The sequence below is a fragment of the Sylvia atricapilla genome, chromosome 2, assembly GCF_009819655.1.
Source record: "Sylvia atricapilla isolate bSylAtr1 chromosome 2, bSylAtr1.pri, whole genome shotgun sequence".
In the NCBI taxonomy this organism is placed as follows: Eukaryota; Metazoa; Chordata; class Aves; order Passeriformes; family Sylviidae; genus Sylvia; species Sylvia atricapilla.
The window spans coordinates 91,910,038-91,929,959 of record NC_089141.1 but is presented as its reverse complement, the minus strand read 5'-3'; the positions used below and the strand labels follow the sequence as shown (position 1 = coordinate 91,929,959).

The 19,922-nt window shown below is 38.3% G+C and overlaps 1 protein-coding gene across 1 annotated transcript in view; it reads left to right on the top strand.

The window, feature by feature from the left end:
- Nucleotides 1-19,922, top strand: part of MYO16 (myosin XVI) — a 267,582-nt gene that overhangs the window by 10,091 nt on the left and 237,569 nt on the right. Inside the window, exon 2 of the mRNA XM_066313833.1 lies at nucleotides 16,259-16,329. Within this exon, the coding sequence (XP_066169930.1) occupies nucleotides 16,259-16,329 (71 nt within the window). The remainder of the gene's footprint in view (nucleotides 1-16,258; nucleotides 16,330-19,922) is intronic.

The window sequence follows — 19,922 nt, the reverse complement described above, 5'->3', positions numbered from 1 at the left end:
CAAGAAAAATTATTTAGAAGACCATTACCCCTAAACAAGAATCCAGCTTTTTAAGAGTGTTATCTGGTCTGAAGAGATAGACATATATCTGGTCTTTTTTATTTAATTTTTAAGCTATAAACTTATTTATAGTTCCACGCTCATGGGGCTTTTTTCTCATAAGACTTTCCTTTACATTTAATAATAAAAAGTTTTTCACTTGAGCATGTGTTGTTGTTTAACCCAAGATGTGGCTAGCAGCCAAGCTCCATGTAGCCTCACTCCTCCACCAGCAGGATTGAGGAGAGAATCAGAAGAGCAGAAGAGAACTTGTGGGCTGAGACAAAGACAGTTTCATAGAGAAAGCAAAGGCCACACACACAAAGCAATGAAAAACAAGGAATGAATTTACTGCTTCCCATGGTTGATCAGCCATCTCCAGGAGAGCAGGGCCTCATCACATGTAAAGGTGACTTGTGAAGATAAATTTCAGTACTCCAAATGTACACCCTTCCTCCTTCTTCCCTATACTGAGCATGGTGTCCTATGGTCTAGGACATCCCTTTGGTCAGTTGGGGTCACCTGTCCTGGCTGTGTCTCCTCCCAACCTCCCAAGGCACAACAACTTCCTCCCCACTGTGGTTGTACGAAAAGCAGAAAAGGGCTTGGCTCTGTGCAAGCCCTGCTCAGCAATAACAAAAACATCTTTATATTATTGACCCTGTGTTCAGCACAAATCCAAAACATGGCCCCCTACCAGCCACTGTGAAGAAAATTATCTCCACCCCAGCTGAAACCAGCACAGCATGCTGCAACATTCAAGTATGAAGTATGAAGAAACACAAGGACTAATCACTCACAAATTCACTGTCATGCCAATAAAGGTTCGTTAAGCCATTAGCAACCTACAAATTGGCACCTGGCATTCTTCCTATTCATTTGAAAGGGTATCCACAGTGGGATGCAAGTCTCTAAATTGGCAGCAATCAGAAGCCCATTCTCTCTTTGAGAGATGGTATTCAATGAGTAGCAGGTACTGCTGACATTCTCTAGTTATTGTTATAAGTCACTGATTAAAAAAAAATATTGCTGTAATGGCAGAAGGTCCTAGTCTATTCTTATGAAATAAAAAGAGGACAAAAATTGAATATTTTCTATGCTATTTGCTTTTGATTTCATCTCCAGTGTAATTATTGTGCTTCATATTGATTTCCAACATTATTTCAGTACAAAGGGGAGACTTTTCTGTGTTTATCTTTCAATATCGCTTATTTTAAAGTGTTCACATTTCAACCACAAATTCTACTATGATAGAAATTAAGATGGGAAACTACAGAAATCAGTAAAGAAAAATATTTTCTGTTTTTTTTTTCTTTTTTTAAGATCAAACCTTTATAACAATTATACAGTTCTTTAAAAAAATGAACTTAAGTAAGTTTTTAAAACTGTTTTCAATTTTTAAATTCAACTTTAGTAACATTTTTCTACCAGGGCATGTTCAAGTTTCTACACTGGAACATAAAATAAAATAAAATTGAATACTTTAACATAAGACTGGGAAAAGACCTTATTCTGATATCTTGCAATATGCTGACTTTATTTTATGAATATTTAATTTGCTGCCAGTTTCAGAATATTCCTTTCAAATTTCTAAAAAGTGGAGTTTGCTTGAAGGTTTTGTGGAATGGGATAACTAAGTGGAGTATCTTTCTCTAGAATCATTGAAGGCATAACTAAATTAATATAAACAGAGTCACTAAATGCAACAAATATTTTTTTCCATTGCTAAGTCATATCTCTTTAAGGCTTTTTTTTTGTTATTCTGCTCTTTTTTAACAAGAGCATGTGCTAAATTGTGCACCAGTGATTGGGCACTCACACCCTCATTGTGAGTATAGACTGGGGAATGAGATGCTGCAGAGCAGTGCCATGGAAAGGGACCTGGGGGTCCTGGCTGATGGCAAGTTGAACATGAGCCAGCAGTGCCCTGGCAGCCAGGAGAGCCAACCCTGTCCTGGGGACATCAGGCCCAGCATGGCCAGCAGGGCAAGGGAGGGGATTGTCCCCTCTGCTCTGAGCTGGGACAGCCTCACCTCCAGTGCTGGGGGCAGGTTTGGGTGCCACAGTATAAGAGAGAAACTGAACTATTGGAGAGTGTCCAAAGGAGGGCCATGAGGATGGTGAAGGGCCTTGAGGGGAAGCCGTGTGAGGAGCAGCTGAGGTCACCTGGTCTGTTCAGCCTGGAGAAGAGGAGACTGAGGGGAGACATCACTGCAGTTACAGCTTCCTCATGAGGGGAAGAGGAGGGGCAGACACTGATCTGTTCTCTGTGGTGCCCAGTGACAGGACACAAGGGAATGGCCTGAATTGGGTCAGGGAAGGTTTAGGTTGGATATCAGGAAAAGATTTTTCAGCTAGAGGGTGGTTGGATGCTGGAACAGGCTCCCCAGGGCAGTGGTTACAACACCAGCCTGTCATTCAAGCATTTGAGCAATGTTCTCAGGTACATGGTGTGACTCCTGGGGTGTCCTGTGCAGGCCCAGGAGTTGGACTCGATGATCCTTATGGGTCCTTTCCAACTCAGCATATTCTATGATTCATTCATTCTGTCTGAATCCTAGTACCTTTCCCAGTAAAACCACAAATATATCAGAGAACAAAATAGATTTATTTATGTAGTGCCTAGTGCTTTTCCTTCCTCAGTACAAATTCAAAGCACAAAGTGCATATACTGCTTATTTCAGTCATCTTTCTCTTCTCTGAGACATGAGTTGGAGGATTCTTTCTTGTCAGTGCACTCAGGTATCATCTGAACTCAGTTTGCAAGGGTTTTTAGCTGTTAAAACCTTCTGCACTTCAAATTGACAGTGAACAAACTCTAAAGCTGCAGTAGAAATTAGTAAAAAGCTTATATGGAATAATGTATAGAAAAAAGGATTCTTCTTGATTAACGTTAATTGCAGCCTTTAGAGTATTAGCTTATTATAGTGGAGGAATTGAAGGTTTCAGGATTACAGTCAATAAATCTAAGAGAATTGCTAATTTAACTTGTATTTCTGTATGAATTCCATCCAAGAATGGAAGTGGAAATGTGAGTAGTTAAGGTGAAATTTACAATATTTCTAAATGTCCTCCTTTGTACAAGGGTTTTAAGCATATATAAAGGTTCAAGGTAGAATTCATTCAGCCTGGAACCATATACTGCTTTCTAACCACGTTTCTTTCTGATGAATCTCTACTACAGTGCAGTGTAAATGCGACCTTGAAGCAGCACAGTCATTTTACTGGACAATGGGATGGTTAGAGGAGGTAATTTCTCACACCATGAACTTTTTAGGATTTTGATTACTTTTGGGCTCAAAAGAAAACATGATAGCTGTAGCACTAAATCCTTGAGCTAGGGTCAGTGCTCCAGATTTTAGCAATCATGACTACTGCTGACATAAAATGATAGTTTTTTCCAGACTTCTACATTTACCCATTGACAGTACAGAAAATAGGCCTGAAAGTGTTCTTAAAGCTGGAAGTATCTGTGTGAAATTTGAACTGCTGCTTTGTTTCTTAGTCTACTAAAAGGACATCCTATAAGAAGGTACTGACTATCATACCTTTTAATAACGGTTGTCTGAACTTCACTGGTTCTCAGTTCCTGTACAGGGTGAACGTTTGACTTCTTTTGCTTTCAAACCTCTCCCTAAAAATCCTGTGTATTGCATATTTAGAATTATACAAGTTGAGCAGAAAAAGACAGATGTAAAGTCCAAATATATATAGTTCTATTGATGCTTCTGGATTAGTCCTTACCTCTATTTTTTAACTGAGGCACTTCTAGTGTGGCATTCTTTCTGGCTTCTCCCTGATTTACCAGATTGATGTACTAGCTACCTGTCAGATGTATTGTTTGAGCAAAAGAGAATATGTGGCACTGGGTATCACTGGGGAAGTTTGAGGCCCTGTAGCTGTAGCTCATCACTGCAGCCCAAACCTATCGTGTGATTCTATATGAACATGTACTCATTGGTGTGACTCAGAATTGAGAGACCCTCTTCTGTCAGGTGATGTTGGTTGCTCCTTCCCCTTGCTGACATCAAGATTGAATTCACAGAGATAAAAGATCAGTCTGGCTAGAAGGACCTCAGAAGGTACAATAGTCCAATATCATGCTGACTTTGTAGATGAATGAGATAACTTGGGTATTGAATTAAGGCAACTCTTATTGTAGAGCAAGAGGAGATTAAGCGAAGCAGAGAAATTCCTGTGGAGAGCAACTGATAATTCTCCTTCAGAGCCAAATAAAACCATGAGTTTTTTGTGTCAGACTTTTGCTTTCCATAAACTATAAAACAGATGATTATCAGGTATTGTGTGAGTGTAATTTTTGTCCTCTCCATGCTGGCCTGTAACTCCAGTTAGCACTGTGGCAATTCATACCTGTAAAAAATGAAGTAAAACATAAATAAAGCAAAATTTGCTTTGTGTTGATTGCTCCAGCTTTGGCATAATAATGTTGCTATTCTAGTGGCTGACTGATATCAAAGAAGAGGAGGCAGAGGGTCTGTCATCCATCACATCCTATGTTCCCCAGATCCTCAAATGCTTTACTGGTAACCCCGTGTAGGTTCACCTTATATAAGATTGATATGTAGATTTAGCTGTCTGTGAGCTTGGTTATAGAGAATGCAGAACTGTTTGTGCTTTAAGTTTGTCACTCTGCTTGCAAATTTCTTTCAGGTGAACTGTTGCAAATCTGTCATTCCAGTCCCCTGTGTCTCTGTATTTGCATTTCGTACTGAACTTTGAAATCAAGTGAAGCCTACATTGCTGCAATCTTCAGCTGTCCGTGTCTGACAGCCTTATCTCAAAGCAGATACATGGAGATGTTTTCCTTTGCATATTCTGAGGTGGTTTAAGAAAGTGTCAGTCACAGTTTTCAAGTTTGATAGCTCTTTCCTTCCATGTGACTTCATACGCATGATCTGTTGTTCTTGGGGTGGTAATGTGTTCATTGCTTATTTTTCAACTGTTTTTTGTTGCTGGCATATTGCTAGTGATGGTTGTTGCTGTAACTGATGTGGGAAAATGAAGGTGTTAGCCAGAATGCACTGAAGTTGGAAGCCTCCAGAAACAGGTGTAGGATGTGAGTTGGAAGCAGGAGGATTTCCACGAGGCTGCACTTGTGCAGTTAGAGCAGCCCTGACTGGAAGAGATTATGTCTCCTGTCTAGATTTGTCTGTGGGCAATTTGTTCTCCTTGCTGGACCTCTGGGCCATCTGTCAGTTGTCAGGGAGACTAATAAAGATTATAGAATGTAGTAAAACACTAGTTAAAACATGACCCATATTAATGTTATCGGGATGATTAACAGATGTCTTTTAGTTGCACCTTTGTTGTAGTCACTACTGACAGAAGACTCCTAGTCTGCACAAATACACAGCAGGCAAATGTGAAAGTTAATATTTGGGCCATCTTGTCAGAAACAAACAAGGACTAAAAAAAGTTGTTGTGTTTTATCATGAAATGTGACTAGTTTGCCCTTTGCCGAGTGTGAAAGAATTCCTTGCAGATTGGGAGTTTGGGAGCCAATATGTGAGAGAAGTTCTAGCTATAACTGTCAGATCCTTCATATAATGGAAAGATGTGAAAAATTAGAAAAGATTGAAGAGGACTTTGACATCAGTGGATATAACCTGCTTGAAATACCTTTAGGGAAAATATAATTCATTTCAAGAATGCAGCAACTCAGACAAATCAAATTCTGGAAAACAATTAATGAGAAATGAAAATATCTTTGAGCTAGGTGCACAGACATAGTTGTTGTTGGTTTTTTTTAACCTTGTGGAGCAAGTCTTTCACATAACCAATATGTAAAAATGTTCATATCTGTTTTATATAGTGAACAGGTTAATGGAAGCATTTGGTCACCAGCATGTTGCAACCAATGCAGCAAATGCTGAATAGAATTGTAAGGCAATACTTGATGAGTTTATCCAAACTAAAGCATTTGTGCAGCATGCGTGCTTTTTATATTCATGTTTATATGGGAGACTCATGACAGGACCCCATATGCTGTTTTCCCACAGTGATCCTGACTAACAATACAGATAATCTCTCCAGACCTCTTGTACCACTTTCTCAGTCACAAATTCTTAGCAGAGTAGGAGAGGCTTCACATTGCGTCCTCAGAAGCTCAATTTTCTGGATGTGGTGATTCTGTCTCTGAGTTGACAGAGACAGCAAATCCTATTCCATCACCTCCAATAAGAGGTGGCATTCTGTCCGTATGTACAAGGATTCGTAAGTCTTTGCAAACCTCATTAATTGCATTAGGAAAATAAAAATAAATTGAGAGGTGAGGGTGTGCACTGTGAAGTAGAAAAGAATGATTTAAAAGTATAATGTTATTCTCACTTGATTTTGGCAAACAGTAAAAGACTGTGACTGAATGCTGATATTGTTGAAAAATATGTGACATGAATACACCAAAGTCCAGTTTCTCTCTGTCTATCTTAAAACAATATAAAAGTGAAGAGGGGGATGATTTCATTTGCGCATGGGGTTTCTCCATGGCTCTTCACATCTCTTGACCACCTCTGAGATGTCTGACGGAGGATGCTGTTATCAGTAGTCTGCAGTGTGTTGATAGTTTGGAGTTTACCATAGAGAAGGATGTGTCTCTACCAGAAAGTGTTTCACAGCACACCAGTTTTAATTAGCTGTAAAATGACATATAGGTAATAGGACCTTAGTCAGAAAAACTTAATTATGTGGACATTCAAAATGCCAAGGTAGAACAGCAGAGACTTGACCTTGCTCCCATGAAACCTATGGAAGTATGGAAGGGACTGGAAATCCTTCTGGAGGTGACAGTTTGTTCAGACTTAATTAAATACAGATAAATGTTGTAAGAGCACCATGAGGGCCAGCTGCTCCCAGCTGCTGTGTGGGCCACTGGGAGCAGGGGGAGGTCACCCCTGGGCAGCTGAACAGGGCCTGGCAGCTGGGGCCTGTCCCACTGCCCCACCTGGATGTTATGTCAATGCTATGTTTTCTAATTCAGAAAATTTCATTCATGGTTTTATGATGCTGTTCCTACCACCATTTTTACTGCAGGCTCTTTGTATCAGTTTTAGCAATTGCGTGGCTGCAGAGTAAGTCAGTTCAGCAAACTGGTCCAAAAGAAAGTGCATCATCCCCAAGAATCATCAACAGCCAGATTCTGAGTCACCTCTCTGAACCAATTCACCCTCCAGTTGCACAGCTGCCAAGATTGATGCAGAGAAAGGAAACATTGAGGTGTCTCGGAAACACTGACTTGATTTTGATAGTTCCCTAAGGATACTTCCAAGACCAAAATGCTCTTAGAAAGTGTGTTTCTAACACAGTGTAAAACTAAGCTAAGGCTGCCATTGATTGCTCTCCTTACTCTCTGGCTCTGCTTCTGTCCCATGTTTTTGTCTTCCCATCTTTATGCTCATTTTGGCATGAGGCAGGGAGATGAATGATCTGGAAACTGCTGTTCATAAGGTCTATCTTCAGCTGGTTTAAGTCTCCATTGCAGCTCATGGCAGCATGACATGTGGCACTGCTATGCAAGGATGCGGGCAGGAGTGTGTAGATTAATGCAGGAGCAAGAGGGAAGCAGCTCTGGTTTTGACAATGTAAACTGTCACAGATCACACACTGTGAAAGGTGGTGCCTGAGCCACATGTGTCAAGTGATGAGATATTCCTAGAGCTACACATTTTCTTCATAGTTTTGGTCACTCATACGCCACACACACAACTATTTTGGATTAATGCATAGATCAGAAAGGCTCCTAGTTTGTTCTGTACTGCCTGGCTTAAGTTTGCTTCCTTGTGCACTGCACACCCTGGGAATTCCAGGAGACACACAGGATGTAACAGACAGTGGTCTACAGCTGGTCATTAGTACCATTTAGCAGCTGCTGAGCAGGATAGTGGTCTGTTATCCTTGAAGATCTCTAATACAAATTGCAATGAGTTGCTTACAACGCTTCTAGGCCAGCTGGCATAAACTTGCTCTGCATGTTGTGGGAGTTAAAGAGGGACTGACTCTTGCTTCATAAGGAATGTAAGTCAGCAGTAATTTGATTTATGCCAATTAAGTAGCATTGGCATAGGATCAACATAAACGTTGGTCAAACAAAGGAGGTGTACAGTCTGTTCAGATGAAAATTTGTGTTGTATGCAAATTTTATAACTGTTGCAATTAAGGAAAAGCATAGATATGACAATGGTTTTCAAATTAAGGTAGTTACCACAGAATGAGTTCTTTTTCTGATCTGTGTTTTAGTATTTATCATTTAATGATTATAGGACTGGAGATCTGCACATTCTGAAATGAATTTAACTTTTTTAGTAAAATGCTGTAAAATCTGAGGGTTTTATTCAATTCTGCAATCATTTGAATGTACAATCAGGTATTTCTGTAGCTGAAAATTTGGCCTAAAACTTATACTGGTAATTTAATGAGCTTTCAAACATATCTCTAAGAGGAACCTAGTGGGGTGTGAGCTTTTGCAATACTTGATTGTAGCCTGATGATAAAGTTCTTATTGGTTTTAGTCAGCTTTGTCAGAAACTCCAGGAAAATCCATACATGAGAGATAGATAAAATATGTGTAAATACATGACCTAAATGCTAAAATATTTTATTCCTTTTTTTAATTTATTTCTTAACCTTGAAATAAATAAATCTCATTAACTAGCTGGAAGTGAAAGTTTTAAGAAAAGCTATATTTAAGTTTTCTCTATGATCAACTACTTTTCCCTAAGGTTCATTTTAGAGTGTTCCACTTCTGGTAAATGTTACAAAGCTTTGTTTTTTTGTAATTTTATCTCACTAACACACCTTCTGGATTCAGTCAGGTCTGTGCTTCCAGTTTTTGTTGACATAGCTATTTTGTCCTCAGAAGTAGCTATGCTGGCAAAAACCTGGCTGTGCTACTAGCTATGATGATAGACCCAATATTTTTATCTAGCATATGTTATTTTGTGAGGTGGTGTTGAGCGTTTTTAGCAACACCTCTTTTATATACACAGGTCGTAGGTGCAGAGAGATAAAATCACAGCTTTATTAGTGACTAAGACCTTACCACAACAGTTCTCTCCTTCTGGCCTGGCCAAAGCTCTAAATAGATTCAAAACCACAGGTCACCACGATTGCTTTTTGGTGTGCCCTTTGTAGCAATGTCTTTGGGCCATAGAACTGAATGGCTACCTCCAACCTTCTCAAAATTACTGTGATTTACACTGATATTTTGCCATCCACATCACAACTTAACTCAGGAGTGTTACATTTGACTGCTGCCCATTGTCACTTTTGTTTAAGGAGATAGGTTAATTTGTCACTGCCTGGGCATTGTAAGAGACACACACCAGGATTTTTTAAACCATTTGGTTTGTGGACTTAGCATTTTCCAGTGGAGACACAGACTGCATTATATTTGATGTACACAGAAATTAAAGAGCGGGAATTTGCCTGAAGGAAAAGTTTTAAATGTAGTTTAAATGTAGTTCTTGAATAACTGTAGTCCCTTACTCATAAATTATTCTGGTTGTGTCTACAATGATAGAAATGTCTGTCCCATTAGAGAACTTTGACTCTCCTCATGGACCTCATTGGAGCTGGACTTAGTGAGCGTTTGGCTCAGAGACATAACCATTGTTTTCAGTGTGGTTTTCCAGCTTAAGATACCTCAGACAACAGGAGGGCTGTGCCCTCAACCTCCAGCATGATAGTGCATGGCAGGAACCTGTCAGGGCTGGTGAGTGCCTGGGTGTGGACACACAACAGTTGATGGCACAAGGCCTGGTAGAAAAGTGGCACAAGGCTTGGCACAAAGAAAGGGACTTGTCTTGTCACATGCGCTCCTGTGCTGCTTGCAATTCCTTCCCAGACTGAGAGATCAGCCCCTCAGCTGTTTGCAAGGCTGGGATCTGACCGATTTCTCTACAAAGCGACTACGGGAAAGAACTACCATGGATTTTGATCTTCCAGCATTAAAGCTGGGAGAGATGCTGAGTGGGGCTGTAGGAATACCTCTGTCAGCCACCATTGGTGGCTTGGCTTGTTTTTTTTAAAGGTAATATTGTGTCCAATGGAGCACAGAAATCAGCCTGACATTTCTCATCAGGCTTTTAATTTCAGAAGAGAATCAATGACCCGGTTGCTTTGGGGTCATGGTATTATGATTCCTGGCTACCTGAAAAAATGATAAACTATGGGAACTCTGACAGGGAGGATGGAAATGTCAGCTCTATCCTTGTCAGTGCTCTGTTCAAGTAGTGGGCACTATAGCTTGAATATGCAAGGCTAACACTCTCAAATTCAACCAGTATGGAAAGAGTAATTTCCCTGTCTTCATTTCTTAAGTCTGTGAATGACACACTTATCTGTCCAAATGTGCATATTTTGTTTATGGTTTGTTGCCTTTAATCTTTGTGAATTAAAGATGGGAATTTATTTCCAAGAGTTCTTCTGAAAATAGGAAGACCTGAACAAGTCTGACAGATGTTGCCAATGAACTCTGGAAATATTTTGTGTAAAAGGAAGTGGAATTACAAATCAGTTGTTTGCAAAGCTCATTAAGGGCATGACTGCTCTGAATAAACATCGTCAACTGATGAGCTTGCTCTGAAGCCTGAACCATTGCAATAGTGGTAGTGGAGTGACAGTGTTGCTGCAGCAAATGTCTTTGTTAGGCAAACAAGAAACACTTAAAAAGAATTATTAAATTACCAACACTGGTACTTGGGTTTTAAAACTTATTTTTTAACTACTCATAGCAAAGGCATGAGGGAAATATTTTTTCTAAGACCTACATTAACCAAACATTTATGACATTTTGTATTATTTCATTTGGTGTTCTGATAAAGAAATTACCAGATACTAGCATTTGTCTGTTCTCACATGTAGCTGAATTGTGTAGCAGGCTTCTCATAGATGCCTTTGGTACAAGCTGAAAAGTATGGAATGACTGCTGAGGAATGAGAAAAGAGAACTAAGGATGTATGAATGAGGGGAGAATTCTAAGTTATTAATCTGTACAGACTTTAAGATGTCAGCGGTGGACAAAATATCTGACTGTAGAGGAACTAATGAGAAAAACATGACTCTTAACTGGTGGAAGCTGAAGGGGTGGAAGGATGCTATTACACATCTTTCAGTATCACTTTTGTTGTGATTCAATTTCATGGTCAGTTTATGCCCAAACTACTTTCAGCTCTTGGTGGGAAGTGGTGGCTACTCCATTCTTCCTATTCATACCCATTACCCAATGCCACATTCCCTGATCCTTGGTCTAGTTGGAAATCTTCACTGTGTGCCAAGTGACAAAAATATGCAGCCTGGGGTAGGAGGGAAATGTGATAATCCATTCCAGAATCAGCAGCATTTTAGCTATGCTTCTGCAGCCGTAAGTCATGTTTATGCACATCATGAACAAATAAAGTCTTCCAGTTGGAGTTATTGCTGCTAAACTAAACAAAACCAGATTAACAGGAATAAAGTTTATACTTGCTGGCTGCTATTCCCCAGAGGAGCAGTTAATAGGAGTGTACACTAGTACTCTATATGCAGCACAGCAGATGGTCAAATGATAGGTTTTACATATGTCAGGTGCCTTTATTTTTGTCTGTTCTGTTACTACTAAAACTAAGTTTGCTGTGGATGCAACATTGCCCAGTGCCTAAGTTTATGTTGCCATCAGTAGCAGATCCCCAGTGAGTTACTGATAGCCCTGGGACCTCTTTTCACCTTTCAGTGTTCACCTTTCAGGCTCTGCTGTTACGTCAGATCAGTACTCCTTTTGTCTGCAGCACACATAAGGTCACAGATAGCTCTGTGTGCCAGCGTAGCTGGATTATAACCACAGTGCAGTGTGAGTGCTAGTGGCTGCCGTGTATATCAAAATCCTTAATGCATTATGCACCAGAGTTACACAGAGCTAAACAAAACTGTGTTAGGTAATTGTCGCCTTGTCATCAGCCAACTAAAACAAAGCTCAAAGCAAGCCAAGTCCAGAAAAAGTAAAGCCTTACAGCCCTAGTTCCACAGGCAAAGTTAGTACAAGGCCTGTGCCTGGTAACAGGCACAGCAATAATGACTGTACTGCATTATAAGGCTATATTATAAGTCATAGTCTAGTCAATACAATCAATGGAAAGTGAAAAGGTATTCAGTTGTCTGGAATAATTTGGTTAAAATTGCAACATCAAGGGTACTTTAAAAGGTCTGTGGATTATTATCTTTCTTTTCAGACTTCCATGCATCCAATGCTTTCTTTATTAGATATGAAATTAGGTATGAAATTCTGTTCTAAGTTGTCAATAATTTCATGTGTCAAATCTAAAAGACAACCGAGAATAGATGGACCTGTTTATACACACACAAGAAGAGCTTCAGAGTTTGCTGAAAGTTTTTTACTCTGGGGTTGGTTGGTTTTATTTTTTTTCCTGGTAAATGTCAGCTTCCTGCTTTTAAGTGAGTTTTTAGTCTCACCTTTCCTGTAAACTTTTATTACATAAAAGACTGCGAGCAAAACAAGTTTTAAAAGAAAGTCTTATGAAAGCTGCCTTAAAATTGCATTTAGAGATATAATAGAGATTAATAATTTAGAGATATTTAGCATTTCTTGAATAGTTTTCTATTACTTTCTGTCCACATTAGGGCATTAAATCCCAAATTACTAGTAGTAGGTAGAATTTATTCTCTAACTATTTCTATGCAGTAGTTCTATCAAAAGGAGAATACGAACATAAGACAGGTACCTTCTACTGACTAGTGAAGTCTTAAGTAAATGATCTAAGTAGGAAGGGCGATTTGTCTAGTAGGAAGGGGGATTTGTTTCTGTGATCTTCGTTTCTTGATTTTCTTTTTTTTTTATTGTATTTTGCAGAGGGGATAAATTCAAGGAAAAAATATTTTTATACTTGTTTTTAAATGCAGAGGCATGTAGCACATAATTCTGATTCAGGACACAGACTTTTGCCCAGTTGAAAGGAGAGTTTGCGTATCTTGTCCTGGTTGTCTGTATGATGTGAATTTCCTGAAGCAGTGATCAAGCTGTGTACAATAATGAGGAAAAAGACACCAGACAACAAAAAAAAAAAAAAAAAAAAAAAAAAAAAAAAAAAAAAAAAGCTACTGATCTTTTATTCACAATTACTAATGTTTTTATATGTGACTCAGTAATTTTATGTTCAGACCATGTTTATGGTCACAATTATTTAATATTCTACTTGAGATCAGAGTTAACATATTAATTCTTTATGCTGTAATCTTGGTCTACATTTCTGCTGGTAGAAAAAAAATCAAGGCAAATCAATCAATTCTAATAGATTTCAAACTCAGATATAGAAATAGTTTGGTTTCATTTGCAAGGAATTGCAAAATGGATTTGGAAAGGCATTACTTTGTTTTGCATAGCTTCTGTATGAGAACCAAGCCTTTGGGGGTTGGTGGGAGGAAGATATCCAATAAATGGCCCATGTTTTTTTATATCTGAGTAGCCAGAATTTCTTTCTGTCTCTTGGTTACTATTTTATGGTCCAGATGAAATTCTTGTGGAATACTGTTAGAAATGCAATTTCCCAACCCACTGACCTCCCTATGTGTCCTGCTTCTGCCAAGAGAGAAGTCTTCATCTTCTGTCTTTGCATAGAAGGACCTATCCTAAAGCCACTTTTGGTGATCCCAAGGCTCACAATGATTGAGTTCATCTCAGTGACCCAACAAGAAATTGCATGTTTGATTTTTGCTACTTGTGTTATTATTTGTGCCATCAGAGTCAGTTCCCACATGCAGAGCTAGCCAGAGGTAAAGGTGTGTAAATCCCTTTGTGAATGGAGGAAGGGAACAGACTCCTTTGGTTAATGCCTCACCTGTTTTATCCCATCCTGTAGAAACACAGTCTGAGGATGCTGTTTCATATCACTTCCCGTCAATATAAGACTTCTGCCACCAACCCACAGTGTTCTGGCTCTGCCACCACATGATGTGTGAATTGTGTTTTTCCCCTGGAAAACAGGGGATGAAGGAAAGGGAACACTATGGAGTGTTAATCTCTTCAGGTGAAATACTGATGGGATTGGGAGAATGAAATTACTTTCAGAGCCTTAAGAAATCTTCTGTGATACGGAAATAACATTTTCTTCCTTACTAAAGAAATGGCATAACACAGGAACATTGGAAATATTAATTCCTGAGGAGGATGTAGTTGCACATCTGTTTAAGGAAGCAGGATTTAAAAGTCTTTACTCACTTTAAACCTGAGATAGAGAGAGCATCTCCATATGTGGTCAGGAATTTAGGTATTTAAAAAAGGAAGGAACTTAGTTCTGGACCTCTACTTTTAATGGTCTCTCTCTGGATAAGGACATATATGTGCTTCAATATCACATTTGTGGATCTGAGAGAGCAGAAAGGAGTGGTTTGCTTTTAATTGTTCATCAATTTCTCCTGACTTTATGAAACTTTGTAAACAATTCTGTACCTTCCCACTCTTATTCTGTGATTTTCATCTTGCTTAGCAGGTGTTGTACAGGGTTTTTTTATTCTATGTTACCTAATGCTCCCATTCTATTTTTGGTGGATGTTCTGGGGATGACAGGGACTTCTAATAATGGCTAACTTTCAAAATGGCATTTGCCAGAACATATAAGTCTTTTACAATTATGTAAATTAAATAGGGCGAGACCTTTGGTGAGGAGAAATAGGTATCATGGAACGATTCGTAAAGTAAAAATTTATACAGTACTTTTGATTGATTTTTTATTTTCAAAGTTTATAGAGCAAAAAGATTAAATAAATTTGCCTAAATATTGTAAAATTTGTCCATTATACCAGTGTGTTTTTGCTATATGATATGTTTAGTAGTGATGATACCAAGTGCTTCACTCTAATTTTACAGGCTTGCAACTTTTTAACCAAATATTAGGAGAAATTTTTCTAGGGCACCTGGTCAAAAACAATTCAGAAAAAATTGCTTTTATAAATTGACAGTATTTGAAAAGAAAACTGACCTCTTTCAAAGAGGTTAAGTAAGTGTCTGAATGCTGTAAGAAGTTTAACTATACAATGAAAATGGAGTTTCAATATATCCTTGGGAGAAAGAAAACAGATACAGAAAATATATAGGTGGGAAAGATGTGCTGGTCATGAGTCTGTTGACAGATTCACAGAAGAGCCTTGAGACAAATCTCTGGCCCTCCTGTAGGACAGCTATCTCAGTGGAACACATTTGACAACAATTCATTGCAGTTGTTTGCACAAGTCCATCCAGGATCTTAACTAAGAATTAATCTCAAGATTTCCAGGTGATGAAGACAGAACCACCTGTGCTCCTACTTAGGGAACATTATTGGTAGCTATTCTCATGGAGAGAGGCCTTTAAAAGGGTTGTTCATGGCAGTTTAATGAAGAAAGGGTTGCAATGCCAGTGTGGACTCCCCTGGTACTGCCAGGCATTGCTACTGCACATTTGAGTTCAAGGAGTGAATGCTGTTTCCGTGAATTAGTCAGTGAGATTCTGAGTGAGAAGGTTATAAAGGCAATAAAGACCATGGGGGAAAAGTGCTGAATTTTCACACTTGGGTGAGCACCAATGTGAAGGGTTGTGGTTTTGCTTGCACTTATAAGCCTGTTTTCATTTCAAAGAGGTTTCATATGTGTAACTGGGAGTGGAGTGTGGCTCCAAATATCTTTTTAAAGATTATGCTGCATCAGTGATCTGACAAAGCACTGGAAAGGTTAAATTGAGTGCAGATCATTTAGCTTTGGTATGATGATTAATTTCAAGTGATATCAGTTATGAATACTAGTTTCAAGTATTTACTGAAAAAGCCAATATATTGCATGGGAACTTTGCAAAGTGAAATAACACCAATTAACTGTGATTTTGGTCCCAAATGAGCTAATCAGGTGATTTTGACCTTGACACAGCTCTTTCCTCCAGTCTTCCCCTCTCGTTTGTACAAAACTGACATGCTCATCTGTACACTTGAAAAGTCCTTGATACTGTTGATACTTACTGTTCCTTATCAAAGGTCTTTTGCTTTACAGGTTTAGCTATTAAAGCAGGTGAGATGGCAAATAATGCCATGATAGTTTTGCAGTTACATAAGAGGTTTGAATATATTATTAAATCCCCTGATGAATATTAGGAATCAGCCTATTAACAGTTCATAACTAGGTGTACTGCTGTTAGATTAAGTATATGAGGTATATTAAGTCTTTCCTCTTTTCTTTGATATTTCAGTGCTACGGCTGTTGAAGGATGGTGCTGACCCTCATATGCTTCTTTCCTCAGGAGGCTCCTTGCTCCATCTGGTAAGAGTGAAGATTAGTGTTAGTGACTGTGGATAAACATGGTGGGGTAGTGAGTAGCAGGTTTGGCATATTAACAAAAAAGAAAGGCTTAGAAATTTATTTTTTTTAATCTATATTGAGCTCTGTCGTGGCTATGATTGCATCCAGCTATGCTTTTTAAATGAATGGTCATTTTCAAATTGTTTACGAAAGAGTGGATCATGTCAAAGGAGTGGTAGCTAACAGAGGAGAATGAAGATTTTTATTTATAAATTATCTGTGCAGCAAGAAAGAGCAAAGGAAATACTGCTTGATTCCAAATACAAAATTATATGGTTCAAATATTCACAGGTCCCATATGAAAAAACCCCACGAATTAGCATTTTTGCTTTTGTTTTTGTGACACTTTCTTGCACCAGTTTCTTACATGTGGGTATTTAACACATTATCGGCATTTATTTTATCATTATTTGCATGGTAACTCAGATTAAGTAACAAGAAGATAAAAGAAAAACAATTTGTATATAATAATGAAGGTAAAAACAAGAGGTAAGGACATGAGAGGCAGACAGAAAGAAAATACCATAGGATTTGAATTTTGGCATTGCTGAAGCAGTAGCAAAACTCAAATAATTCCTACATCTTACGATCCTTTTCTTTGGTCTTTGGTGCTTCAGTTGCAGGCATTCTGTCTATTCAATGTGAAACTCTTTTAAGATATTTGGATCAAATATTTGTTGCACACTGTGGCTCATAAAAATGCAACTAAGCAAAGTAACAAAAAATCTGTTGGCAGAGCATTTAATTTCACAACAGTTGGATTACATTTCTCATAGTATGCATCCAAAATACAGTAATTTATTGATGAGAAAGAGCCCCTATAATATTACTGGACTCCAGCACACCTGTGACCATGCTCTTGCAAGTTACAGAGTTTCCATTATGTAATTAATCTGTGCTTTCCATCTTCCATGACCACGCTATTTAACCAAGGACTTTAGGAGATAGAGGCCAAGGTAAGGTGAAAGTGCAGTACTGATCGGGAAGAGAGAAAATTTTAATTCTCTTTTATCTTCTTTAACTATTTGTCTGCTGTAAAGATGCTCAATCACTCTTTAAAAATGCAGTCCAAATGAGATTTTTCTTTGGGATTCCAAAAACAGAGGCATCCCCAATCTTATCCCATGTCAAAAGCCCTTGGAGACAATCTTTATCTCCAGTGCAGATGATTTGACATAAGTGTCAGGCATTTTAAAAAAGAAGAAAGAAAAATTAATCTTCAGGGATTTTAAGTTGCTTTATCTAGTTTAGCTGATGTACAGTTTTTAACTGCAGATAAAATCTGCAGTTGAGCTGTGCCATTTTAGGTTTCCTGATCTGCATCACACCCCGATTCACTGTCACGATCAGTATTTCTCAACTGGTGCCTGCTGCTTCACAGGCACACATATGCTTCCAAAGGGAGGAAAGCTTTCTGCAGTAAGAAATTTGCAGTAGAGAGCTATGTGTAACCTACTGCCTCAGTTTGGTCAGAGTTACAAGTAAGTACTCATAATTCAGTTATAGGAAAATGCTTATCCTACTGGAAATAGAGGTAAACATGAATTCAATGAAATTGAGATTTGACCCTGATGTGGGAGCAGTACAAACAGGAGAGGAGAATCATGATGCAGGGAAACAAGATAAGCCAAATATATTCTCCAGCAAGAATTGAAACTAGTAATGCACCTGTGTTATATTCTTAAAGCCCACCCAGATCCATTCTAAGTGTTAGTTTTACAACTGTGAAGCTGCTTAGTCCAAAGGGGAGCGTAGTGTTTTTTCTTTCCACTTGTAGGCTAAATATTTTGGTGTCAGAATGAGTGGAAAATATATGTATCTTGACATTTTTTTTTAAATCATTATATAATTCCATTTTCCTTTTTCATGTCTGTTAACTTCCAAATGTGATATAATTCATTAAAAAAAAATTCAAATGTGACACTTGGTAAAGATTCAGTTCCTGTCTCTGTAGAGAGTATCCCAATATGTTTGAATCTAGGCAAGCTATGGAAACATGAAAGGTATTCACTGAACTCTCTTTAGGTTCCATGAAAGGAGAAGTAAAATTAAAATTGAGTATGTGCCTGAGCTGCTCATACAGTACAAAGCACATGGTGTCATGTCAATTCATCCAGGCAATCACCCACCCCCACTCCTATAATAAACTCTATGTGATACTGTTTTATTCTGGAACTTTAACTGAGCTTGTCCAATTGTTTCATAAAATCTATTAAACAAAAATCAAGGACCAACAACAGATATAAGCTGCAACTAATCACAAAAGGCTCTTTTGTCTATTATTAGTACAAAAAATGGCTCAGTGATACCTGTCTTCTCTAGAACTAGTTGTTTTTGAATTCTTTTGCTCCACAATGGCTTGAAAATATGGTGGTTGTTAGATTATACTGATCTGTAATATAAAATGTCTTACCTCTGATTTGTTACATTTCAGCATAGAACAACTCAATTTAAGTTGTACTGATAAAATGAATGGTTCCTATGCAACAAAGCAAAACTGTTTCTAGAGCTGCCAGATAAGTTACACAAACCAAAGGAAATACATCAGAATTTTATTTCTGTTCTGTAATTTAATGGTCAGTATATTTGGAAATCATTAAGGGTGGGACTACTTTTTTATTTTGATAGAATTTAATATTCATCTTCTGGATTATCTATATTTGTGATCACAGGAATTACATGCAGCTGCTGCGTTCTGCTGAAGATCTCAGCTATATCTTGACTTTACAGTCAAATCCAGTTACACAGTTTTCCTTCTTCCCCACTTCCTTTAGTATCCTGGCTTCCATACCGGATTAAAATAAGTCTCTCCATAACTGGTCCTCCACGGGGAAAGAGATAGGATCCTTCTCCAAAGAGTTACTGAGATTGTGTATGAGGCTGGAGTTAGGGTCTGAACTGAGGTTCCCTGATTTTCTTTTAAGGTATTATCCGTAACCTTATGCATAAAAAGTCACAGATTTGACAGAGGAGTAGGGTCAACATAATATCTAGGCCATTTTCTTCTTCTCTACCAAAGCTGTGATCATGACCAAGGCATAGAAATGTATATAACCATAAACAGATATGCACACTGACACATGTGCATCCCTCCATCCTACAATAATATCCTCAGTGCACAGAGTATTTATCTGGCAGAGAGACTCGAACAGAAATCAGTATAATTAGTGGATTGGAAATAGAAATGGGGTGGGAAGAGGGGTGTATTATAGCCCTGAACTGCATAAAAGGCGGAAATTCACGTGTGCATGGACATATGTATGTGTGGGTGTACATATATACTTAGATACCTCTGCTCATGATGTGATCATCATGCACTGATGCCTGTGCACTGATTTGGAATGACGGTATTGAACAGAAAAAAAGCTTCATCCTTATTGTGGATTCAGCAGATTTCATAAGGAAATAGGGGATTCTGTGAATCATGCACATGGAAATCTCCACACAATTATTTCTATAGATTCCTCAGCTGTTGTTCCCTGCAAACACAGCAGCTTACAATGCGTCATCTGCCCAATTTAAATTGTATGTAATAAATTTAGTTGTACACTGAG